The 26,441-nt window shown below is 40.6% G+C and overlaps 1 protein-coding gene across 13 annotated transcripts in view; it reads left to right on the top strand.

The window, feature by feature from the left end:
* The window catches only part of PIGN (phosphatidylinositol glycan anchor biosynthesis class N), a 104,380-nt gene that overhangs the window by 56,439 nt on the left and 21,500 nt on the right, over positions 1-26,441 (top strand). For all 13 annotated transcript variants that reach the window (XM_086373702.1, XM_086373705.1, XM_086373698.1 and 10 more), the window contains 8 exons: positions 4,743-4,845; positions 10,639-10,741; positions 12,510-12,596; positions 15,298-15,353; positions 15,896-15,971; positions 17,755-17,828; positions 23,435-23,477; positions 25,966-26,018. In XM_086373702.1, the coding sequence (XP_086229828.1) occupies positions 4,743-4,845; positions 10,639-10,741; positions 12,510-12,596; positions 15,298-15,353; positions 15,896-15,971; positions 17,755-17,828; positions 23,435-23,477; positions 25,966-26,018 (595 nt within the window). The remainder of the gene's footprint in view (positions 1-4,742; positions 4,846-10,638; positions 10,742-12,509; positions 12,597-15,297; positions 15,354-15,895; positions 15,972-17,754; positions 17,829-23,434; positions 23,478-25,965; positions 26,019-26,441) is intronic.

The raw sequence follows: 26,441 nt of genomic DNA, 5'->3' as shown, positions 1-26,441 counted from the left end.
GTCATTGTGTAAGTGGAGCTGGACAAGAAGCGTCTTTTGTAAATGTAACTCTGTTTTCACTGTATGAGTTTTATTTCATTATGGGCTTTATGTAGACTGTTCCTTTTAAATTATCTTGATTGCTGGAGTTACTATTTAAATTTATTCTACATGACAATAGACAGACTACTCTTGGATTTTTTTAAAAAACGTGTTCAGGTGGTACTATGTTCTGGTGCTCTTCTGTTCCCTGAGAGTAATAAGAGATCGCCTAAATGGGTTAACAGACTTGCCTCATGGTTAAACAGTCATAAGCCTTTCATCCAGGATGCCCTCCCGAGGGATCTGTCTTCATTCTCAGTTCAGTTCAGTTCAGTCGCTCAGTCGTGTCCAACTCTTTGCGACCCCATGAATCGCAGCACGCCAGGCCTCCCTGTCCATCACCATCTCCTGGAGTTCACTCAGACTCATGTCCATCGAGTCAGTGATGCCATCCAGCCATCTCATCCTCTGCCGTCCCCTTTTCCTCCTGCCCCCAATCCCTCCCAGCATCAGAGTCTTTTCCAGTGAGTCAACTCTTTGCACGAGGTGGCCAAAGTACTGGAGTTTCAGCTTTAGCATCATTCCTTCCAAAGAAATCCCAGGGCTGATCTCCTTCAGAATGGATTGGTTGGATCTCCTTGCAGTCCAAGGGACTCCCAAGAGTCTTCTCCAACACCACAGTTCAGAAGCATCAATTCTTCGGCACTCAGCCTTCTTCACAGTCCAACTCTCACATCCATACATGACCACTGGAAAAACCATAGCCTTGACTGCTGCTGCTGCTGCTAAGTCACTTCAGTCATGTCCGACTCTGTGCGACCCCATAGACGGCAGCCCACCAGGCTCCTCTGTCCCTGGGATTCTCTAGGCAAGAACACTGGAGTGGGTTGCCATTTCCTTCTCCAATGCATGAAAGTGAAAAGTGAAAGTGAAGTCGCTCAGTCTTGCCCGACTCTTAGCAACCCCATGGACTGCAGCCTACCAGGCTGCTCCATCCATGGGATTTTCCAGGCAAGAGTACTGGAGTGGGTTGCCATTGCCTTCTCTATAGCCTTGACTAGATGAACCTTTGTTGGCAAAGTAATGTCTCTGCTTTTGAATATGCTATCTAGGTTGGTCATAACTTTCCTTCCAAGGAGTAAACGTCTTTTAATTTCATAGCTGCAGTCACCATCTGCAGTGATTTTGGAGCCCAAAAAAATAAAGTCTGACACTGTTTCCACTGTTTCCCCATCAATTTCCCATGAAGTGATGGGACCAGATGCCATGATCTTCGTTTTCTGAATGTTGAGTTTTAAGCCAACTTTTTCACTCTCTTCTTTCACCTTCATCAAGAGGCATTTTAGTTCCTCTTCACTTTCTGCCATAAGGGTGGTGTCATCTGCATATCTGAGGTTATTGATATTTCTCCTGGCAATCTTGATTCCAGCTTGTGCTTCTTCCAGCCCAGCATTTCTCATGACAAGCAGGGTGACGATATACAGCCTTGACGTACTCCTTTTCCTATTTGGAACCAGTCTGTTGTTCCATGTCCAGTTCTAAGTGTTGCTTCCTGACCTGCATACAAATTTCTCAAGAGGCAGGTCAGGTGGTCTTGTATTCCCATCTCTTTCAGAATTTTCCACAGTTTATTGTGGTCCACACAGGCAAAGGCTTTAGCATAGTCAATAAAGCAGAACTAGATGTTTTTGTGGAACTCTCTTGCTTTTTTGATGATCCAGCGGATGTTGGCAATTTGGTCTCTGGTTCCTCTGCCTTTTCTAAAACCAGCTTGAACAACTGGAAGTTCATGGTTCACGTACTGTTGAAGCCTGGCTTGGAGAATTGTGAGCATTACTTTATTAGCGTGTGAGATGAGTGCACTTGTGCGGTAGTTTGAGCATTCTTTGGCATTGCCTTTCTTTGGGATTGGAATGAAAACTGACCTTTTCCAGTCCTGTGGCCACTGCTGAGTTTTCCAAATTTGCTGGCATACTGAGTGCAGCACTTTCACAGCATCATCTTTCAGGATTTGAAATAGCTCAACTGGAATTCCATCACCTCCACTAGCTTTGTTTGTAGTAATGGTTTCTAAGGCCCACTTGACTTCACATTCCAGGATGTCTGGCTCTAGGTCTACGATCACACCATCGTGATTATCTGAGTCATGAAGATTTTTTTTGTACAGTTCTTCTGTGTATTCTTGCCACCTGTTCTTAATATCTTCTGCTTCTGTTAGGTCCCTACCATTTCTGTCCTTTATTGAGCCCATCTTTGCATGAAATGTTCCCTTGGTATCTCTGATTTTCTTGAAGAGATCTCTAGTCTTTCCCATTCTGTTGTTTTCCTCTATAATTTGCCTTGATCGCTGAGGGAGGCTTTCTTATCTTTTCTTGCTATTCTTTGGAACTCTGCATTCAGATGCTTGTATCTTTCCTTTTCTCCTTTGCTTTTCGCTTCTCTTCTTTTCACAGCTATTTGTAAGGCCTCCCCAGACAGCCATTTTGCTTTTTTGCATTTCTTTTCCATGGGGATGGTCTTGCTCCCTGTCTCCTGTACAATGTCATGAACCTCCGTCCATAGTTCATCAGGCACTCTATCAGATCTAGTCCCTTAAATCTATTTCTCACTTCCACTGTATAATCATAAGGGATTTGATTTAGGTCATACCTGAATGGTCTAGTGGTTTTCCCTACTTTCTTCAATTTAAGTCTGAATTTGGCAATAAGGAGTTCATGGTCTGAGCCACAGTCAGCTTCTAGTATTGTTTTTGTTGACTGTATAGAGCTTCTCCATCTTTGGCTGCAAAGAATATAATCAATCTGATTTCGGTGTTGACCATCTGGTGATGTCCATGTATAGAGTCTTCTCTTGTGTTGTTGGAAGAGGGTATTTGCTATAACCAGTGCATTTTCCTGGTAAAACTCTATTAGTCTTTGCCCTGCTTCATTCCGTATTCCAAGGCCAAATTTGCCTGTTACTCCAGGTGTTTCTTGACTTCCTACTTTTGTATTCCAGTGCCCTATAATGAAAAGGACATCTTTTTTGGGTGTTAGTTCTAAAAGGTCTTGTAGGTCTTCATAGAACCGTTCAACTTCAGCATCTTCAGTGTTACTGGTTGGGGCATAGACTTGGATTACTGTGATATTGAATGGTTTGCCTTGGAAATGAACAGAGATCATCCTGTCATTTTTGAGATTGCATCCAAGTACTGCCTTTCAGACTCTTTTGTTGACCATGATGGCTACTCCATTTCTTCTGAGGGATTCCTGCCCAACAGTAGTAGATATAATGGTCATCTGAGTTAAATTCACCCATTCCAGTCCATTTTAGTTCGCTGATTCCTAGTATGTCAACATTCACTCTTGCCATCTCTTGTTTGACCACTTCCAATTTGCCTTGATTCATGGACCTGACATTCCAGGTTCCTATGCGATATTGCTCTTTACAGCATCGGACCTTGCTTCCATCACCAGTCACATCCACAGCTGGGTATTGTTTTTGCTTTGGCTCCATCCCTTCACTCTTTCTGGAGCTATTTCTCCACTGAAACATTAATTCCAAAGGAGGCACTAATGGTAAAGAGCCTGCCTGCCACTGCAGGAGCTGTAAGAGAGGCAGGTTTGATGCCTGGGGGAGGATATCCCCTGGAGGAGGGCTTGGCAACCCACTTCAGTATTCTTGCCTGGAGAATCGCATGGACAGAGGAGCCTGGTGTGTTATAGTCCATAGGGTTGCAGAGAGTCAGACCCAACTGATACAGCTTAGCAGAGTGGGGCACATATTGCCAATCTTAACCAGGAGGGTTAGGAAATTATGCACATTTTCTTCCCAGAATCAAGATTGGGAAGTTTATGCTTAGTTGTGCTCAGCTGCTCAGTCATGTCTGACTTTCTGCCACCCATGGACTGTTGTAGCCCACCAGAATCCATGGGATTCTCCAAGCAAGAATTCTGGAGTGAATTACCATGCCCTCCTCCAGGAGATCTTCCCAACCCAAGGATCGAACCCAGGTCTCCCACATTGCAGGCAGATTCTTTACCGTCTGACCCACAGGGAAGCCCAAGAATACTGGACTGGGTAGCCTATCCCTTCTTCAGGGGATCTTCCTGACCTAGAAATCAAACCAGTGTCTCCTGCCTCGCAGGCGGATTCTTTCCTAGCTGAGCTGTAACCACCCCTGCCCCAGTTCATCTGCTCTCCCTAGTGACGTGACTGCTTTCTGACCCTGAGAGGAAAGATGACTTCCCTTACTTGGATTACTCCTATTACAGCTCTCTTGAGTGGTGAACTCCTTTTCTCTTGTCTCCTTTTCTAACTAGCATGCTGTAACTCTCAATGCAATACTTTGCAGTGGGAAAACTTGGGGAAAAGCGGGGAGGGGTGGGGTTTAGGGAAAATCAACCTCTGTCTTTGAATTAAATGTCTAATTAAGAGAAAAGTTGCTGAATCTTGAGTAATATTTATTTTTATTATTTACGTTATTCTCTTAGGAGTTATTACAGTGAGCAAGAGTGAGGATATACACTGAAAAAATCTGAACTAAAATGTGGTTAAAGTGAGGGAATGTCATTAAACATATGGAGTTTTAAGTGTCTTACAAAAATGAGTAGGGCAAGTGTAGTTTCCTTTTAAATGTCACACAACAATAAATGCTGTAAGTGATAATAGATTATTCAGTGCTTTAAACTCTGTACTCTGTGTCCCTCATACTGACTCCACCCAAATCTGTTTTATTGCAGCCTCCTCCTTCGTCATGCCTCTCCTGAGCCCTCCGGTCCTCTTTGATCGATTGTTCAGCATTCTTGTTTCCTCGATGTCGACCTACCTACTTCTAAGTACAGGGTATAAACTGTTTTAAGATTTTAATTTTTAGTAGCAAGTTTTAAATGATATACTGACCTTTCTCTAAGTATTTAACCTCTGGAAATGAAAAACATGTGAATCTTGAGAATGCATTGCAAGCATTTTTCCTCTGTAAAAACTGTCTATGCCTTTATCTGTTCTCTGCAGTTTTCTTTGTCGTACCGTTTTCAGAGTATTACCTGTTGTCTTGTGTTTCTGTTTATTTCCTAAAGTTGCTAAAATGTTGCTTACATACAGTGTTAGAAAGTTCAGATAGATTGTAGAGGAATTTTAAATCTCAAACAATGACTTATAAAAATTTTAGTTTTTGTTGCTTTCCTTTCATCCACTGTAAATTATGTTTTGATTTGTTCATTCTTTTTTGAATACATCTTCTGTTATATTTACCCTTAAATATGTCATAGTACAAATATTCCTTTTGATTCAGAAACCTTTTAGAATATTTTCTTAAAAGTGAGAGAATACATTGTCATTGAAGATTGAAGTTTTCTTGTAAAACCAAAAAAGAACAGCTTGATTTGGGTTAGTCTGAAGCATTCTCTAGAAATCAGTGAGAACAATGATACTCTCCGTGTCTGCTCTGAAGAACAGCGTTCTTCATTTGCTTTCAAATTTTATTTCATCTTTACTTAAATCCTTATGGGGGCAAAAAATACGCACATTACTGAGTTTCAAAATTCAGTCTAAATATAGGATCTTGATCTCAATTAGAATAAACCTAGGGATTCACCATTGTGCTATCAACAGATAATTTCTATCAATAGTTTATATATGATTTTGTAAAGCCATTTTGTGTCCAAGACTTGGGTTCATTTTGTGGGAAGCCTAATATCTCCTATATCAGAATTAGAGGGATGTTCTCAAAATCTTTTCATATAGACTCTAACATCCTAAGTGATCTAGAACCCAGGAGTTCTTGTAGTCTCTTTCTCTTAACAAAGTTCCCCATACCTGTTTTTTCATTTCTCCCCCAGAACCTGATCTGTTGTGTGTCTGTGAAGATGTAATATGAACAACTTGGACATTTTCACCAGTCACCTTGACTTGAGGCCTAGAATTTTCAGTTTTCAAATAAAACTTGAAGTCTATCAGCATGTTCTTACTCAAGAGTGTAAACATAATAAGACTTAATGCTATTCACTCTTTTCTCCTTTATTGGTGAAATTTCAGGATAAGTAGTTAAATTATAATCAGAATCCATTAAAGTACCTATGAATTAGAATATGCACAAGGTTTTAGTCTAGATTTAAAAAGTAGAAGAAAAAATCATTTCTAACCCTCCATTTGGGACAACACACAAGTTTCATTAAGATCACACCCGGGGGTTGTCTTTAGGAGGTGGATGTTTAAGAGTGTTCAGAATATGTGCCAGCTCCTACATAGTCACTTTAAGATCTTTTTTGAGCCTTTAAATTCTAAAGCAATCTATATCTTTTAATCTAAATATTTAAAGAAATGTATTATAGATTCAAAAATTCAAACAAATCTAGAAATAGATTTGGTTTCCTGGATTAGGAATAAAAGAAGGAAGGAAGAGTAATTAAAGCTGAATTTTAAGTCAAAAATATTTCATAGTGTAGAGTGAGTTAATCATATGACTTATATTAGGGAAAGTATTAGTGTTTTATGTTTTATTTAAAAATTTTTTTAGTATTCTAGTGTTTTAAATTATCAATTTCATTGTCAAAAGATACCAAAGCAGATTATCATAAGCATGTTTAATTTAAAAAAATCTAAAAAGTGAAAAATCACATCTGAAATCAGAATACTAATGATGAGTGTGACCTTATTAATGAATGTATTAAGAAATATATTTTGCAACATCAAAAAGTATTTACCTTTGCAAAAATAATTAAAACAGAGGTAGCTGAAACAGGAGCCTAATAATCTCAGTTAGTACATCTTTCAATGGCAAATCAGTTTTGCAAAACGTAGTCCGCCTGCCGTTGCTCCACACCACTATTTTGGACAACCCAGAGGGTTCTCTATGTGAATAAGTGTGAATAGTGAGAATTACAGGATATTTAAAAGAAATGCAGTTTTATTACTTTACAAAAGTACATTAATAGAAATTCTAAATTCTAACAATGCATCCTTGATTAAGTGAATAAAGAAGATTCATTTTTAATCAGCATTTGATTATTTTTATGCAAATGGAAGCTATTGTAATACTTAAAAATAGTTTTCTTAAGTTGGTTAAACATGTTTTTCCAAAATTTTGATTATTCCTTTGCTTAACAAAGTGTAATATAAACTGAATGTCTTTTCAGCCCAATTCAGTTGTCACAGAGACCAAACTAAACAGATCCTAACTTAGTCTAACTTTTAAGTACACTGTGAGCCCATAATGACATTTTATTGGTATTTCAGTTTATTAATTCAGATACAGAGACTTTATATGAGATATTAGTTGTCTCAAATAAAGTCTCATAAGAAGATTGTCTTTATCAGATTTATTCACCTACATTTTACAAAAATTGTATATAATAGTTTTGAAAAGAAGTAAATCTGTAGCACTATTTGTTGAACTATGGAATTTCTATTTTTATGTGGTAGGAAAGAATAATTTCACATATAAATACAAATATTTTTTAAGATCATGTTTTTTTTATCCTCAAAGTACACCTTGATTCAATTAGTCAACAGTTGTGTTCCTTCACATTTCTAGTATCCTGAACACTAGACAGACATACGGATAGAATAATTAGTATACCCCAGGTCTGTAACAGTTGTGAACGTCTATAAAATGTGGACTCTATTTTACAATGTTAGGCAATTATATAATGCAGCAATTCAGTTCAGTTCAGTCACTCAGGCGTGTCCAACTCTGCGACCCCATGGACTGCAGCACGCCAGGCCTCCCTGTCCATCACCAACTCCCAGAGTTTACTCAAACTCATGTCCCTAGAGTCAGTGATGCCATCCAACCATCTCATCCTCTGTCGTCCCCTTCTCCTCCCGCCTTCAATCTTTCCCAGCATCAGGGTTTTTTCAAGTGAGTCAGCTCTTCGCCATCAGGTGGCCAAAGTATTGGAGCTTCAGCTTCAAGCATCATTCCTTCCAATGAATATTCAGGACTGATTTCCTTCAGAATGGACTGGTTGGATCTCCTTGCAGTCCAAGGGACTCTCAAGAGTCTTCTCCAACACCACAGTTCAAAAGCATCAACTCTTCAGCGCTCAGCATGACTTCTAGAAAAACCATAGCTTTGACTAGACGGACCTTTGTTTGCAAAGTAACGTCTCTGCTTTTTAATATGCTGTCAAGGTTGATCATAACTTTCCTTCCAAGGAGTAAGCATCTTTTAATTTCATGGCTACAGTGAAATCACCATCTGCAGTGATTTTGGAGCCCCCCAAAATAAAGTCTGCCACTATTTTCACTGTTTCCCCATCTATTTGCCATGAAGTGATTGGACTAGATGCCATGAACTTAGTTTTCTGAATGTTGAGCTTTAAGCCAACTTTTTCACTCTCCTCTTTCACCTTCATCAAGAGGCTCTTTAGTTCTTCTTCACTTTCTGCCATAAGGATGGTGTCATCTGCATATCTGAGGTTATTGGTATTTCTCCCGGCAATCTTGATTCCAGCTTGTGCTTCATCCAGCCCAGCATTTCTCATGCTGTACTCTGCAGTTAAATTATCATAAGTTTATTGTGAAAATATGATATAAAGAATGACTAGAGAAAGGGATTGAATTGGTGCCATCACGGACTTAGGTGAAAATTGAACCGTATATTCAAGAATGGCTAGGATGGAGGCATTCTAAATCTTTCCTTTTCAATTGTTTTTTTTAAATCACTGTAAACATCATACAATCACATTTTGCGAAGTAGAGATAAGGAAGAAAATCATATACTAACCCTACCCCTCCTCTTGATCTTCTGTCATATTTCCTTCCAGTCTTAGCTCTGTACTTATCTTTTTAATACAGTATTAATGATAGTCCATGTACTATTTTGTATCTTAATTTTCTACTTAATTTTAGAAGCATTTTCCCAGGTGGTTTACAGGCTTCCTAAGAATCATTTTAATAGATTTTTAATATTATGTAATATCGCTACTCCTTGATGCTTTTATTATTCCCCTATTTTTGGTCACTTTATTTCTAATTCTTAGTATCATAAATAATATTTTGAGTTATATGTTTTGCATAAGCTTTTTATATAGTTATTAATAGATTATTTTCTTTGCTCACTTCTCAGCTGTATTATAAGTGGGCCATAGAATATGAACTTTTTTTTTTACTTTTGTCTTAAGAACAGCACCAGTTTATAATATTACCAACAACCTATGAGGAGACGCACTTCATCATATCTGTCGCAGTATTTGTACTTTAATTTATACATAAGAATATCAAAAGCTATTTTAGTAGGCCGAAAACAGTACAGCTTTGGGTATTTTCTGCACTTGTTTTACTAGTAGTGTTTTCTCGCATGTGTATTGTCTGTTCGTATCCTTGGATGTTCTAAACCGTATATACCAAGTGATTTATATATGCTTTCTCAAAGCTGAATGTTTTCTTCTGCCCAATTTTCAGGGTCTTGTTTTATGATTGGTGGTCACATTTAAAGGGTTTTGGTTTTCTTGCTTTCTCTTGTTTAGGAAATAGTACCATATGGATTAGAGTTCGGTAGTTGAAAAAGTTGAATGAGAAATACAGGTTGTTTTGTTTCGATTTGGTTTGCTTAATTTTGTGTTGCAACTTCCACCCAGTTAAGTAGCTCATCAGCAAGTGCTTCTGAGGTGGGCCTGTGTGGAGAGAAGACTGGCGCAGGCAGAGACTCTGCAGACCACTGGGGAAGGCGTCAGTAAACGTGGTCAGAGCAGATGACAACTGCTGTCATGTGGAGAGTGTCTGGGGGATTACAGAAATGAAACACGCCTTAAACTCGGGCGGAAAAGGACTAGAAAACCGTCTGACACTGTGTCATCTCATGAACATCTCTCCTTTGTCCACATTATAATTTCCACGTTATACACCAGCCTCGCGAAGTACTGTACATTATTTAATCAAACTCCCCTGTGAATATTAGCTTGTTTTCTTGTTTTTCTTTTCCGTAAACATATTACAACAAATGTCTTCATATGGGAATCATGGTGCATATGTCTGATTATTTTCTCAGGGTAAATTCCTAGAAGGAACATTATTAGATTGTACTATGTGAATAGTTTTGAGGTTCTTGATGCATAGTACTGGATTGCCTTACAGGAAGTATTTATTATACTTTTATAATTATTCTTTTATTATACTTTTATCTGGATTATTTTTTTAATGAGTAAATATTTTAAGTGGCTGTGTAATCTATTTTTTAATTTCTATATCAGTTTTCCATAAAGTCAAACATATTTTAATGTATAGGCTCTTTTTTTCTTTTTGAGAGGTTTGTATTCCTGTATTATACCCATTTTTAAAGAAATTTGAAGTGTTTATCTTGCTGTTCTCTTTATATTGATGACTTTTGCCTTTGCCTTATGTTTTCTTTGTTGGTGCACTTCTGTCATTTGCCTTACGAGTGACTTAAATATCTCTGCTATTTTAAATGCGTAATGGTCTCCAGTTTTGATAAATTTCAAAAAAAGATGGTGTTGGAGTTTATATTTAAATGTTGCTTTCTTTCCCTACTTTCTTCCTCTGGAAAACCTAAAAAAATTAAATTTTGTGATAATGTAACTTAGAAGTATTATCAAAATTGTTTTAACTTGCCTTTGTGTTTAATTTTTTCCTTTCGTTTCTGCCCTCTCACTTCCATGCCCACCCCTGACCCCTCAGGTATGAAGCTCTCTTTCCGTTAGTGCTGTCCTGTTTGATGTTTGTCTGGATACACATGGAGCAAGAGACCCTGCAGCACTCTGTTGTCTCCTGTAAACAGAAGGTAGCTTGTCAAAAGCGCTCTTGCATTTGAGAATACTAAAATAGTCGCATTCTAATCCCATGAGGAAGTTGCAATATTTCATCAAAAATTCTACTTAAGACTTCCATGGCTGTCCAGCGGTTAAGACTTTGCGCTTCCAATGCAGGGGGCGTGGATCTGATCCCTGGTTGGGGAGCTAAGATTTCCACATGCCACACAGCACAGCCAGAACAAAAAATTCTACTTAAAAATCTGTACTACTTAACATATTAATAATTAAGTTAAAAATTAAGTCAAACAGTTTGTAAGGAAATTTTCATTTAGAAAAGCATGATTTTATTGTTTTATGAATATATGGGTTGGGCTTTTCTTAAAGACTGTTTGTGACTCTCTGATGTAAAAAGCCATTAATATAAGTGAAAGAACAGAGGGCAAAGAGTGTTATTTATCTTGTTTCCCTTTGTTTTCACATTTAATTTTTGTTTCCTTCCATTTATTTTTGTTGGAAGAATATTCGTGTTGCCACACGTCAGCGCATGAGTCTGACCGTGAAGTGAGACATGTGTTCCCAGGGTTAGTCTCTCTTTCTAGTGATTCTAATCCAAAGCGCTTACTCTGTCGCCGTAGTGACGTGGCCTCCGTCCAAATCTCAGACTGTTTATTCAACATAACGTCCTTCGAATTGGCTAAAAGCCAACCAAATATTAAGGGTACCTTTATCATGCTGGGCTGGAGAGTTGATTGATATCTCTTGCCCTTATTTCAAAACTGAAGATAATTATAAGAAATTGATGATAGAATATTTACAGTTTTACTGAGGTCAGATAAAATGGATGCTGCAGGAAAATACCTTCATAGTTGATCCATCGATTCAGCCTTAGCTGGTTCTAGTTGAGTTCGCAGAGTACTTGATGACTTAGAATAAATAATTTCAATAAAGAAATTTTATTGAAATATTATTGAGTAATTACTGGTTTTAAGCTTTCGGCCCTGAAATATTAAAACAATACATAAAAAAGTAATTTTAATTAGATTTAAGTAAATGATCAGACTGTCTTTAGTATTAAATATTCAATATTTTAATAACTAAATATTATTAAATTAAAAATGAGGCTCATTGTGTTATTTTTTAAATTCTATATTTTAACTGAAAGATACGTCTTTTTCTAAAGAAGAAGATTAAAGCATCTTCCGAACTTAGTAGAAGATTACATGGGAAGTGGGAGATAGGGAAAGCCTCCCTTCAAACTTGTCCATGAGTTTTTGTTTTGTGGGGGAAGGGGGGTTAAGCAAGAGTGCACCCATCTTGTTGAAATTGAGAGAGTTTTTATTTTAGCAGGACAGAAATATTTTACTTATTTATACAGAGAAATATTTAGTTTATCAATGCTTTTTTAATGTCTTTCTATACCTGAGTTTGAGAAGATCAGAACATTGAGAAATCAGGTGTTAGAAAAGGGAAAGATTATAATAGTGCTTTTAAAGTGAAGCATTTGTACAGGATAAGTGAAGCATTTATACAGGATAAGTGAAGCATTTGTACAGGGTAAGGGAACCCCAAGTGTCGCTTTTGTTACTCGTACGGCACTACTACAACTCTGTTCAGTGTATTATTAACAGTGTGTTTTACCTTGGCAGATTTTATTAAGTGAAATTAAGCTGCAGGAAGAGATTTCTATTTTTTGTGTGTCAGTACAAGCTATCTTCCTGGCTGTTGTAGCTGAGACAGTGAGTTTGCCCTGCAGGTGGAGGGAAGGGATTGTGCGTTATCTCTCTTCTCACCCCACAGGTCTCCACCATCCAGTTTGCCTGTAACGCTGACGCAGCCCAGTGTCGAGACCTCTGCCTGGATGACATCCGCAGGGCCTTTTTCCTTGTATCCTTTCTGTGGGGTTTTGTTTTAAGGCGCTGCAGCCTCCCATTTAATGGAATAAGAGAAGTGCTGGGGAGCGGGAGGTGCGGTTTCCACCGGTCGCTTGACAGTGGTGTCAACCTTGGAGGCTGTCTCACCGGCCTCCCAAACACGGTTTTCTCATACAGATTGCACTTCAGAAAATGTCTGAAACTGTAGAAAAGCATAAAGAATGATGCAACAGACAAATGTGTTAGGTCTGTATGTTTTTATGTGTACTTTATATGGTACTCATATAACATGTCTCACGAGGTTGCTGGATCACCTTGTGTGACAGCTGTTAGCGTTAGAAGTTTGAAAGACAATGTAACGGGAATACCGTCTCGCTTTGGAAAGGCGAGCTGACCGGCTTCAAGGTGTCCATCGGGAGGTATCTCCTTTGAACGGACACAGTGGAGTCTGGACCACTGAGGTCCAGGAGATCAGTGCTCCTCTTCTCTCCTCTGCCTCTTGCCTTCACTCTCAATTTGGCTTTCTGTCTTGCCGACTCCTTCCACTCAGCCTGTGCTAATAAGATGCTCCTTCTGCTGAGCCCTGCCTCCTCCTCAATTATCCTTCATCTGTCCGTAGTGTTTACAGCCTAGCTCCCTGCTGCTACCATTTCCTCCCCATTTATGTGCGATCTCCTCAGCCTAGACGGGTGCCTTTGAATGCTTGTCCTTGCTGTGCTGACGTCCTCTCCTGGCCTGCACACTCTCGTGTGTTTGGTTTCTCGTGTGTGTGGCCTGCAGACCAGGAGTGGACGTCGCACAGTCCCATGTGTTTGGTTTCACTTGACCGCTCTTACAGTATTCGCCTCAACTGATGTCTTTCTTTTCCTTTGTCCTCCAGAACACGATCCAGGCTCTCTTCTCAGGTCCTACACCACCTCTATTCTCCTTCACGAAAACTCACTCTTCCTCTGCTCCTACACGATGCATGCTTTTCCTCTGAGCTCTGTCATTAACCTCCTCCTCTAAGCGTGCCTGGGTAGCGGCACCCTCTCCTATAGCTCGGACTGACACCTCTCTCTGTGCACACACCTCTGAGACCGACCTCTCCAGCCCTGACCTCTAGAGTCACGTGACTACCGTTCCTGCCGCCTGCGTGCGTGTCAAGTCGCTTCAGTTGTGTCTGACTCCTTGCGACCACGTGGTCTGTAGCCCACCAGGCTCCTCTGTCCATGGGATCCTCCAGGCAAGAATATTGGACTGGATCGCCATGCTGTCTTACTGACCCAGGAATCGAACCCACATCTCTTATGTCTCCTGCGTTGGCAGGCGGTTCTTTACCACCAGCTCCACCACATCCTGCTGGGCGTCACCAAATATATGTCCACACTGACTGACGACTGCCCACCCCTCTCCAAAGTCAGTCTCTGCCTGACCTCATCTCATTTAATGTTGTTGCTGTGTTCCCAGGCCGTCAAACTTGTTGTCATATTTAACTAGCCCCTGACCAAGGTCCCACGGTTTCTCTCCTCCATTTCCACTCTGACCACACCGGTTCAGACTTTCCTGGTCCCCAACTTATGGACTATTAAAAGAGCTTCATATCTGAATTTCCTGCCTCTAATTATTAGTCTCCCTGATCAAATATTTCACTGTTGTTGATATTTCTTGTTTGTATCACTCACTGAAAATGCTTGCTGACTCTTGAACGTCTCCACAATAAAGTTCACGGCTTTTTATTAATATGCCACCAATCTGTATTTCTTGCTTCAACTTTCTGTACCCTTCATTAATGCGCTTACTTTCCCGTTATTTACCTTTAATGAATCTTACCCACTTCTACCTATCATCAAAATTTTAGTTACCATATGAGCACTTTATACTGTTGTATTTATAATTATATTCTTAGTGCCTAGCTCTGCTTCTGACATACTAGGTGATAAATATTGGTTGGTTAGTGAATTGGTTGAATGGATAGAACCATGAATATATTTAAGGCTCAAGTCACCAACTCAGATACCACTTCTTCAGTGAGATCTGCCGTGACTCATCCTTCCTCCTCACTGTTCTGTACCACTTTTGTGTATGTGCCTATAATAATAAAGTAACTAACATTTATCGAGCACTTTCAGGGGACCAAACACTATTTTAAATGCTTTACTAGCAGTAAGTTCTTAGACACCAATAAAACTAATATCTACTTTTTATTACTGCACTATTACAAATATAAGTTGAAGAAATGTCAAAAAGATGTTTAACACTTTCTCATCTTCTAATTGAATTCTTTTAAAACACGGCATCTTATTTCTTCCTGAGCCTCCCGAAGAACCATTTCATGTATAGTGGACCCAGCGAGCATATCTGAACTGAAACTGTGTTTCAGCTGAAAATGTCTATCACTTCTTTTTTTAATCTTTAGCTGCCAGCTACAGATAACACTAATCCAATGCCTATGTGAGAGGGGAGGAAAATAGTAACCTTCCCGAGGTGACCGGTGACGAGCGAGTGTGACTCCCAGGCCTTGCTGTTCTTAGTATGTCGCTTGTTCAGCCTGGTTCTTTCCAAATGCATTCACAAGGAAATATGGTGGAACACTCATTTTCAGCAATTTACCACCAAGTGTACAAGTAGAGAAAGCAAATTACCCTCGTGGTAGAACAGATATGCCTTCTCTAAACGAAAAGGAGCTTCTATGGATTCTGACTTGTTCTGGCATTTCCTTTAACTCTATTTAGGTCTTCTTCTTAGTGACAGCCTTTTTTGGAACTGGAAATATAGCTTCTGTTAACAGGTAATTTTAAATAACAACTATATATATCCATATATATATAACCAGAAAATATACAAATTAGGGATTTTGTTCTTGCTTTTTATCCTGAAGGATGTGTTTTGGAAATTGGCACATACAAGTCTATCTCATTCATGTTACTGACTGTAACAATTCTTTTCAGACAATATTTACTTTCTTTACTTTGGGCTGCGCTGCATCTCTGTCATTGCATGCGGCCTTTCTCAGGTTGCGAAGAGCGGGGGCTCCTCTCTGGTAGGTGCGGCTCATGGGCGCAGTGCGGCTCCCAGGCTCCACCGCACACGCAGTAGCTCCACAGCCAGTGGGATCTTCCCGGATCAGGGATCAGACCTGTGTCTCCTGCATTGGCAGGTGGATTCTTCACCATTGAGCCACCAGAAAAGCCCCCATAATAATTCTTGATACACTGTATACTTGTGTTATAGTAAGAATAGCTTTCAGAAAGTTAATTTAAACATCCTTTTCAGAACATTCAAGTTGCAATAATGTGAATTCTGAAATCCCTTTTCTTGTTGATTCCTTAGCTTTGACCCTTCCTCCGTCTACTGCTTTCTGACCGTGTTTAGTCCTTTCAAGATGGGAGCCCTGATAATGTGGAAGGTTGGTTTTCTTCTTTTCTTAAGATACTGATTAATTAAGATTAGGAACTCATTGTCCCATGAAGATCATGTGACACGTGACATTAAGATTATGAAGTGGCAGAGCTAAGTAGCTGGAAAGTAGACGCCTTCTCAGACACTGCTGAATGGGAGTGGGGGACGCTTTAGCCTATGCTCCAAAATAGAGTTAATCTTCTTGGTTTAGTCTTAAGCCCATTTAACTTCAAAAAAGTAGAGAATCTCTGTTAGTCCCAGGAAGTCCTATCAAAGGTGATTAAAGCCTGGGAAGTGAAGGGTGGATCAAAACTGCCTTGCTCCTCAAGATGAAAGGTTCCCCAAAGCCGTGTTCCCCACCCACAAGACTACCAGCACGTTATCATCTTTTCTCATAATCCTTGTACCTAGAATTGATTTATTCATTCAATAAATATGTCATTGAAGGCTTATCAGCACCAGCTGGGTCCTGAGGATTCTAAGATAATGACAAATTATCAGCTTTCCAGGGGTTCAGACTCTCCAGTGGAATGTAATTCACATTCTTTCCCTTTCTCTCTAGGATTATTAAGCTTGTCTTATTCCCTCTACCATAGTGCCTGGCACATTTTATATACTTAGTATGTACTTGTTTAAATACAAGAACTAATATCTGCCTAAAATCTGATTGTTTCCTATTCAGATTACATAAGTAATAATTGTTGAAAGTATGTATATCTTAATAGGATTAATATCCTGTTTCGTTACTGCACAAATGCAAAGGTGATTTTAGGAAATGTTAAAAAGATGTTCATTTTCTCATGTCACATACTCTGTTATTTTGAAATGTGTATTAATAGTTTCTTTAGTCTATGTACATTTTTCTTGATGGTGGTAGTTCTTTTCTCAGTCTGTTAAAGATCATGAGCCTTTAATTAAAAACAAGAAAAAAAGAAAGAAAAACTAAAATTTACATTAAATGCTCAATCTGTAATCTCCAGCTTAATTCAGTAAGCTTTACTGACTAAATGTATTTGGTCACTTTTATTGACTGATGTGGCTGGAAGTGAAAGTCCTCTTAGAACTCTATTTCACTCATGTAGTCTTCACTTGAACAGGAATCTTATGTAGTTGTGAGCATCATCTCTTTTCCATATCTTCTCCCTCCCCTCTTTGTTTAAGCATCATGTGTGTGTATTTTTAACTGGTCATTGGAAAACAGTATCTCAAAATATTAATGGTGTTATTTCTGGCTTATAGGATTTTTTTTCAACCAATATAAATTTTATTATACCTTTCTCCATTTTTTTTTTTACCGAGTATGAATTTTATAATCAGGAATAAATTAGTATTGAAATAAAACCACAGAAAGCAACGGTTAGGCAGTTAAATCATGTTAACAGAGTTGTAGTGACAAATAACCAGATGAGTTCAAGGATCTGTGAGTCAGATCTTCAGGCTTCATAATTAATTTGATTTGGGCCTGTGTGCCTTTCACACCCTCTTGGGATCATTTGAACATAGTCGTTAATTATTATAATGAGTTCAGGAGAACAAAAAGCTGGACTAGGCTTTATCTGAAACGTTTGTTGTTATCGTTTTCTGCCTCTGCTGCTGACGTGGATTTCTAGATCCATTTGATCACTTGATGTGGATTTCTAAATCCATTTGATCACTACTCTACATGCCACTGGCATCTTGATTGTATTTCAGCATTTGCTTTCCACTAATACAGATAGATTGTGAGAAATCGAAGTATTTCTTCAAATGCTACAGGCACCCACGGCATCATTTGTTTTTCTTTCAAACAGATTTTAATCCCCTTTGTTCTTGTGATGTGTGCTTTTGAAGCTGTTCAGGTAACTACTCAATTATCTTCAAAAAGGTAAGATGAATGCTTTGAATTTGTTCACTTTTAGGAAACGAAAGTAAACATTTGATGGTATTTTCTGTGATTGCTATTAAGATACTGTAACATAGATTGTTTATTATAAAAATGAGGGAAAAAATGTTCCGCCCTTTTAGCCAGAATTGTGTAGTCATTAGAGGAAATAGTTGATTATAGCCTGTAACATAAAAATATGCTTTTTCAACTATAAAATATTATTAGAATGCCCCCAGCTAGAGAGGAACCCCCCCCTAGAAAACTATAAAATATAAATGTCAAATTCTTGTAGTTAGTAACTTGTTCATTGTAGATATAGCTGTGCCTACAACTCCAGGTGATATCATCCTGTTTTCTTTTGGATTCTCTCATAAATGTGTATTAGATACATGTGTTATAACATTATGTCATTTTATATCAGTTGAAATTAGCTTCTAGATGTCCCTAATTTATGTGGTTTCTCAGTCTTGATTACTAAACTTTTGACAAATGGAATAGGAAGTACTGTTTCTGAGTTTCTAGGAATTTGTGGGACAATCAATGTGTTAAGTAATCAAAGACTGGAAGAGAAGCTGTCAACCCAACTGTTTGCTCTTCTGAAGCAATGAAATTGTTTCATCTGCACAGGACTGATCAGCCTTTCTGAAAGACACTTGAGATAAATATGTAGTCTCCTAGCAGTTTTATTATTCTTTAATCAAACTGGAATATTCAATACTGAAAGAAATAATGAATATTAGAATAAATTTGCATGTTCTTCTTGATGAATTTAGGCTAGAACTGAGTATAGCATATTATTATGTGTATGCCATAATAATTTTTTAAAAAAAGGCTTTCTTCCATGGTTTAAAAATAGTAGAAATCTTATTTCTAGTCTAATTTAGTATATTTTTACAGGATTTTTACTTGAATTTAACATTAAAAGCACTTATACCTTGTCAATACCACATAGAAAATAGTGACTTATATGCAATTAAAGAAAAAAAAAACTAGTAAAGTGACAGACATGTGCTTTCCTGCATCTCTGTTAGTGAACACAGTTTTTTAAGAAGGACTTTTAATTCAAGTCTAAATAAGAAGAGCTTGTGGAGAAGGAAATGGCAACCCACTCCAGTACTCTTGCCTGGAAAATCCCATGGACGGAGGAGCCTGGTAGGCTATAGTCCATGGAGTCGCTAAGAGTCAGACACGACTGAGCGACTTCACTTTCACTTTCTTTCAAGAAGTGCTCGGCACATGTGGGACAAGAAATAGAAGACTCATCAAAGTGTGTGTGTGTGTGTGTGTGTATGTGTGTGTGTGTAGTAATTTTAACTTGAGACTCAGTTCAGTTCAGTCACTCAATCATGTCTGACTCTTTGCAACCCCATGAACTGCAGCACGCCCCAGGCCTCCTTGTCCATCACCAACTCCTGGAGTTTATCCAAACTCATGTCCATTGAGTCAGTGATGCCATCCAACCATCTTATCCTCTGTCATCCCCTTCTCCTCCTGCCTTCAATCTTTCCCAGCATCAGGGTCTTTTCAGATGACTCAGCTCTTCGCATCAGGTGGACAAAGTACTGGAGTTTCAGCTTCAGCATCATTCCTTCCAATGAACACCCAGGACTGATCTCCTTTAGGATAGACTGGTGGATCTTCTTGCTGTCCAGGGGACTCTCAAGAGTCTTCTCCAACACCACAGTTCAAAAGCATCAATTCTTTGGCACTCAGCCTTCTTCAAGTCCAACTCTCACATCCATACATGACCACTGGAAAAACCATAGCCTTGACTAGATGGACCTTTGTTGACAAAGTAGCGTCTCTGCTTTTGAATATGCTATCTAGGTTGGTCATAACTTTGCTTCCAAGGAGTAAGCGTCTTAATTTCATGGCTGCAATCACCATCTGCAGTGATTTTGGAGCCCAAAAAAATAAAGTCTGACACTGTTCCCACTGTTTCCCCATCTATTTGCCATGAAGTGATGGGACCAGATGCCATGATCTTCGTCTTCTGAATGTTGAGCTTTAAGCCAACTTTTTCACTCTCCTCTTTCACTTTTATCAAGAGGCTGTTTAGTTCTTCTTCCCTTTCTGCCATAAGGGTGGTGTCATCTGCATATCTGCTGCTGCTGCTAAGTCACTTCAGTCGTGTCCGACTCTGTGCGACTCCATAGATGGCAGCCCACCAGGCCCCGCCGTCCCTGGGATTCTCCAGGCAAGAATACTGGAGTGGGTTGCCATTTCCTTCTCCAGTGCATGCAGGCATGCAAGCTGAGTCGCTTTAGTCATGTCTGATTCTATGCGACCCTATGGACAGCAGCCCACCAGGTTCCTCTGTCCACAGGATTCTCTAGGCAAGAATACTGGAGTGGGTTGCCATTGCCTTCCACATATCTGAGGTTATTGATATTTCTCCTGGCAATCTTGATTCCACTTTGTGCTTCATCCAGCCCAGCGTTTCTCATGAGGTACTCTGCATATAAGTTAAATAGGAAGGCTGACAATATACAGCCTTGATGTACTTCCTTCCCGATATGGAGCCAGTCTGTTGTTCTATGTCCAGTTGTAACTGTTGCTTCCTGACCTGCATGTAGGTTTCTCAAGAGGCAGGTCAGGTGGTCTGGTATTCCCATCTCTTTCAGAATTTTCCACAGTTGATTGTGATCCACACAGTCAAAGGCTTTGGCATAGTCAATAAAGCAGAAGTAAATGTTTTTCTGGAACTCTCTTGCTTTTTCGATGATCCAACAGATGTTGGCAATTTGATCTCTGGTTCCTCTGCCTTTGCTAAAACCAGCTTGAACATCTGGAAGTTCACGGTTCACGTATTACTGAAGCCTGGCTTGGAGAATTGTGAGCATTACTTTACTAGTGTGTGAGATGAGTGCAATTGTGAGGTAGTCTGAGCATTCTTTGGCATTGCCTTTCTTTGGGATTGGAATGAAAACTGACCTTTTCCAGTCCTGTGGCCACTGCTGAGTTTTCCAAATTTGCTGGCATATTGAGTGCAGCACTTTCACAGCATCATCTTTCAGGATTTGAAATAGCTCAACTGGAATTCCATCACCTCCACTAGCTTTGTTCGTAGTGATGCTTTCTAAGGCCCACTTGACTTCACATTCCAAGATGTCAGGCTCTAGGTGAGTGATCACACCATCGTGATTATCTGGGTTGTGAAGATCTTTTTTGTACAGTTCTTCTGTGTATCCTTGCCACCTCTTCTTAATATCTTCTGCTTGTGTTAGGTCCATACCATTTCTGTCCTTTATTGAGTCCATCTTTGCATGAAATGTTCCCTTGGTATCTCTCTTTTTCTTGAAGAGATCTATAATCTTTTCCATTCTGTTGTTTTCCTCTATTTCTTTGCATTGATCGCTGAGGAAGGCTTTGTTATCTCTCCTTGCTTTGGAACTTCTTTGGAACTCTGCATTCAAATGATATATCTTTCCTTTTCTCCTTTGTTGTCGCTTCTCTTCTTTTCACAGGTATTTGTAAGGCCTCCCCAGACAGCCATTCTGCTTTTTTGCATGTCTTTTTTTTGTAGATGGTCTTGCTCCCTGTCTCCTGTACAATGTCACGAACCTCCATCCATAATTCTTCAGGCACTCTATCAGATCTAGTCCCTTAAATTTATTTAGTACAGCGAAAAACTAAATACACAGTTTTAGTATTTAAGTATTTAATACAACTGAATTCAAAGGGAGAGAACTGAGGCAAAGAAGGCAAAGTGTGACTTTGTAAATGTCTTCTCTTTGACTTTTAAACCCTTATAAGTCACTGACATTTCCCCGGAATGTTATACTGACCCACTCAATTTGCGCACATTGAACTCAGCAAGTCCCTTTCCTCCTGGCGACCTCTAGCTGCTCCTCCTGTTTTTTCATCTGACCCAGTGCAGAAGCTCAAGTCCGCCCATCCCTCATTGGTGTTTCCACTTGCTGAATGTCACCAGTGTCATCTTTCTGTCCACGTCTCAATCACCACCACAGCCCACTATTATCATTCATCTTCAGCGGACCCTTAGCTGACCTCCCTGCTTGTACTCCTGTCCTCCGAGAAGTGTTATGTACGCAACGGATAGTGCAGACTTTAGACCTTCCAGGGGCTTCTTTTCCCAGCGAGGACCAGTTCTGCAGCCCTGGCTGTGGCCCTGTGGTCCGCCCTGCACCTCTCGTCCTCGTTTCCCTCAGCCCTTTGCGCGCACTCCGCTTCCGGCTGCGCGCTCGCTGTTCCTTGGGCGCCATGCACGGTTCTGTCGCACGCCTTTTGTAGGTCCACGCTGGGTCCGCACGCCCTTTGTAGGTCCACGCTAGGTCTCCCGGTAGTGTTCCTGCTCATTCGGTTTCGTGGTCCGCTCCGCTCATCCACGTCTCTGCTTAAATGTCTCCTCCTCGTAGATATTCGTCCAGTCAATCCACTTTTCTTAACATTTAACACCACCTGACCTTGTATTGTTATTGCAAACGTTCTATTTATTATTTGTCTCCCTGAGTTAGATGGTAAGCTCTGGTCACCTGATGTATTACCAGCAATAAGCACAGTGACTGGCATGCCATAGAAACTGAAAACTTACCTGCTGAATTAGTGGTAGAAGTTAGTAGCATAAGATAAAACTGGAAATGGCTGCTACTGCACATTGTGACATTTCTTTTAGACACAAGGCTGACTTAAGGTCTTCAACCTTCCGATTCCCTAGAGCACTGAAAAAATGTGGCCCAGGAAAAATTAAACTTGGTAGAAAGAACACCAAATAACACTGTAAAAAGGTAAAACCACCCAGAGTAAAATCTGTAACACAAGCATCATAAGGGATCCTTGTGACGATGGAAACACTTTGTGTGTTGCCAGCACCGGTGGCAGTGTCCGGGTTGTGATATTGTCCTGGAGCTTTGAAAGACTCACCAGTAGGGAAACCGGGCAGAGAGTGCAACAGCTCAGTTCAGTTCAGTCGCTCAGTCGTGTCCAGCTCTTTGCGACCCCATGAACGGCAGCACGCCAGGCCTCCCTGTCCATCACCAACTCCCGGAGTCCACCCAAACCCATGTCCATTGAGTCAGTGATGCCATCCAACCATCTCATCCTCTGTCATCCTCTTCTCCTCCCCCCTTCAATCTTTCCCAGCATCAGAGTCTTTTCAAATGAGTCAGCCCTTCTCATCATGTGGCCAAAATATTAGAGTTTTAGCTTCAACATCAGTCCTTCCAATGAACATCCAGGACTGATCTCCTTTAGGATGGACTGGTTGGATCTCCTTGCAGTCCAAGGGACTCTCAAGAGTCTTGGAGAAGAAGAGGGTACATGGGCTCCCTCTATATCATTTCTGCAATTACATGTATATCTGTAATTATCTTATATGAAAAGCTTAATAAAAAAATCATAATTCATGTCCCTTCATATACTTAAAATAAATATTCAAAATGTTAAGTAACATTTTTGAAGTCCAGCCCATCACTGTGGGACAGGAGTCCATGATAATGTGAAAAGAGCTTTTGTCAAATGTATTTTCAGAAGCAGAAATACTAATACCAGAATGTTAGGTCATTTGATTATTCTAATTTTGATATTAATATGCTTTTAAAATGTGCTCACTGTGTTACATGTATCTTTTATTTATTTTTTTCCAGTCTTTTCCTCATGGTTATCAACATATCAGACATCATGGCTTTGGTAAGACATTACTGGATATTCAATATAAATAAGATTGAGAAGCTAAACAAGTTAATTTAATCAAATGAAATATGAGTGCATGTCTGTATATGAACTCTTTAGATACTGAGTTATAAGTGCTGGTGTAAGTTACACATAAATTACTTTCTTTTTATTATTATTTTTTTGACTTTCAATGCAGTACAAATGCTCTTCTTAGGGTGTCAAAAATCATCTAACTTGATTTATCAGAACCTGTATCTTATACATGGTCTTCTATGGTGCATTGTATTAACTTCCATAGGAAGGTAACATGAAGAGGTAGCTTTAGAGTCAGGTGATACATCATTTTCCTACTTGAAATGTTGATTTTTAATGTTTTAGTCCGATTGAAAAAGGAAAAAGAATGGGGTGAAGGAAGGGAAATAGGAAAGAGGATAATATTATCAAGACCACAGCTCTAATAACGAGTTCTAGAGAGGGACAGGTAGCTGGGCCTCTTATATGTAGTGTATGAACAGATAGCGGAGAAGGCAATGGCAACCACTCCAGTACTCTTGCTTGGAGAATCCCATGGACGGAGGAGCCTGGTGGGCTGCCGTCCATGGGGTCACTAAGAGTCGGACACGACTGAGCGACTTCACTTTCACTTTTCACTTTCATGCATTGGAGAAGGAAATGGCAGCCCACTCCAGTGTTCTTGCCTGGAGAATCCCAGGGATGGGGGAGTCTGGTGGGCTGCCGTCTATGGGGTCGCACAGAGTCAGACACAACTGAAGCGACTTAGCATAGCATAGCATAGCATAGCATGAACAGATAGACCCTGTTTTACACCTACAAGTCCAGGAGGTTCCCCTCACTACCCTCATGTCTAATCATTCACTGAATGGACTCAGAGCATTCACTGAAGACTCTTAATATTCACAAGTGTGAATTGTTACAGGGAGAAGCATTAGTTGCTCAGTCGTGTCCGACTCTTTGCAACCCAATGGACTGTAGCCCACCAAGCTCCCCTGTCCGTGGGAATTCTTCAGGCAAGAGTACTGGAGTGGGTAGTCATTCCCTTGTCCAGGGGATCTTCCTGACCCAGGGATCGAACCCGGGTCTTTCGCGCTGCAGGCAGATTCTTTACCATCTGGGCCAGCAGGGAAGGCCGTTACAGTGGAAGGAGCAGATGCAGATGAGCAAAGGGGAGATGTGCTGAGGGCGGAGTCCAACAGGGTCCCGTGGTGGAGCGCTGGCCTCCCGCCCCGTGGAGCGGGGACAGCTGGGCTCCCCCGCGTTGACAGCGACAGCGCTCGGCAGAGCCGCGACGGCCAGACTTTTTACTGGGCTCAGTCACGTTCCCACGGCTGTCTTTAATCTCCAGCCGTTTTGGAGGTGGAGCTGATAACACACGACCCAGAGCCCTGAACATAAATGACCGGATAATACCGTCCAGTGGCTGAGGTCCCTGAGGCAAAAGGCTCCTGTCAGGCAGGACCTGCTGACGCCCCGTAGTCGCTGACGGCCACAGCCGCCCTCTCTTTAGAGAAGGGTCCCTCTTCGCTAGTCACCTTTGTGTGCTGGAGGTGACGAGGCTGTTAGGACAGCTTCCCAAATCAGAGTCCTCGTCACTTGGCTCCGAGGAGAGCACTTTTATGCTGTATTGAACTGGATGTATTCCTGACATGGACCTCACATAACGTCGGGACGATTGGGCTTTCAGGTGTGCTCACAGAGTGGCAGAAAGGCAGAGACATGTTAACAGAAGGGAATTTAAATGCTGTGGTTAATTTTGTGTGAAGAATCAGACTGCTGAGCTCAGCTTGGAGAGCTGCGTGCGGGCAAAGCGCTGCTTGTGCCCGGCGCCGTGCATCTCCCCTGCCCTTGTTTCCTGGACTCAGCCTGGCCGTGGGCTCCTGATGCTCATAGTTACCCCCTCTGTCAGATCACGCTCCTCTGCTGACCTCCCCAGCCTCCCCTTCACCTCTTACTTGTCGCTTAGACGTTTAGAGTTCTTGCTGGGACAGCCTTCCCTGGCTGGGGTCCGCCCTAGTTGGAGTCTGCCCCCTTCCTCTGAGCTCCTGTCCTGCCTGTACTTCCAGTGACAACACTCATCTCACATCCACACACACCCAGCACACACACCTGATCATTGACTGAATCAGGCACTAGATTATAAAGCTCCTGAAAGAGTTTATCTTCAGGATGATGATTAGACACTGGCTTCTGCTCGCGGAGCCTCCGTGTCACTAGTCACTTTGCTGACGGTGCCGCCTTCTCTCTAGCTGTGCACAGGGTCACCTTTGTGCTCATGTCACTCAATGGAGATGCTGTTTCTGCTTTTAGGCTGTTGCTCATTTTAGTCCAAGCGAAAATTTCAATAAAAGGCGAATTCTTATTGATTCTAGTCAGATAGCGGTTCTGAGGGAAATCTGAAAGACACAGTCCTAAAGCGACGTTGTTTTTAGCCTGACTCTGTGTAGCCTTTGTGTTTAATGGGCCTGTATCTTGTTTTGTTTTACAGCATTTTTTCTTCTTGATCAAAGATCATGGCAGCTGGCTTGATATTGGAACAAGGTATAGTATGCATTCACTGTGTATAGTATAGAATATCTATATATGGTGTAGAATTCTTAAGACTGTAGTTAAAAAAAGAAGTAACTTGTATCGCAATCTCTCAAGAAGTAACTTGATTCTTGAAACAAGTAAGTGTCGCAAGCAGCAGTGACTTTTGGCCTTTAGAGGTGAGACCCGTCCCTCCAGTTCTTGCGTCAGCACGTTACCAGCTGTTCTCCTGGGACGCTGCAAAAGCAGGCGGGGTCTGAGAGGAACGCAGGGCAGCAGGCAGGTGCGAGGAGAGCTGCTGGAATCTGGGCTTTCAGGGGGGCTCACTCCGGTGTCTGCTTTCCCCTCATCTCTCTGTCTGGACGACAGTGCACGCTTCAGGTTGCAACGTGAACTTTCTGCTGCAGTTTACATTTCAGATGGTCACCATACGCT

This window comes from Bos grunniens, chromosome 24 (assembly GCF_055505025.1).
Source record: "Bos grunniens cultivar Pamir isolate PY7600 chromosome 24, Bosgru_T2T1.0, whole genome shotgun sequence".
Lineage (NCBI taxonomy): Eukaryota > Metazoa > Chordata > Mammalia > Artiodactyla > Bovidae > Bos > Bos grunniens.
The sequence above is the reverse complement of the archived record's forward strand: the minus strand, read 5'-3'. Positions and strand labels throughout refer to the sequence as shown.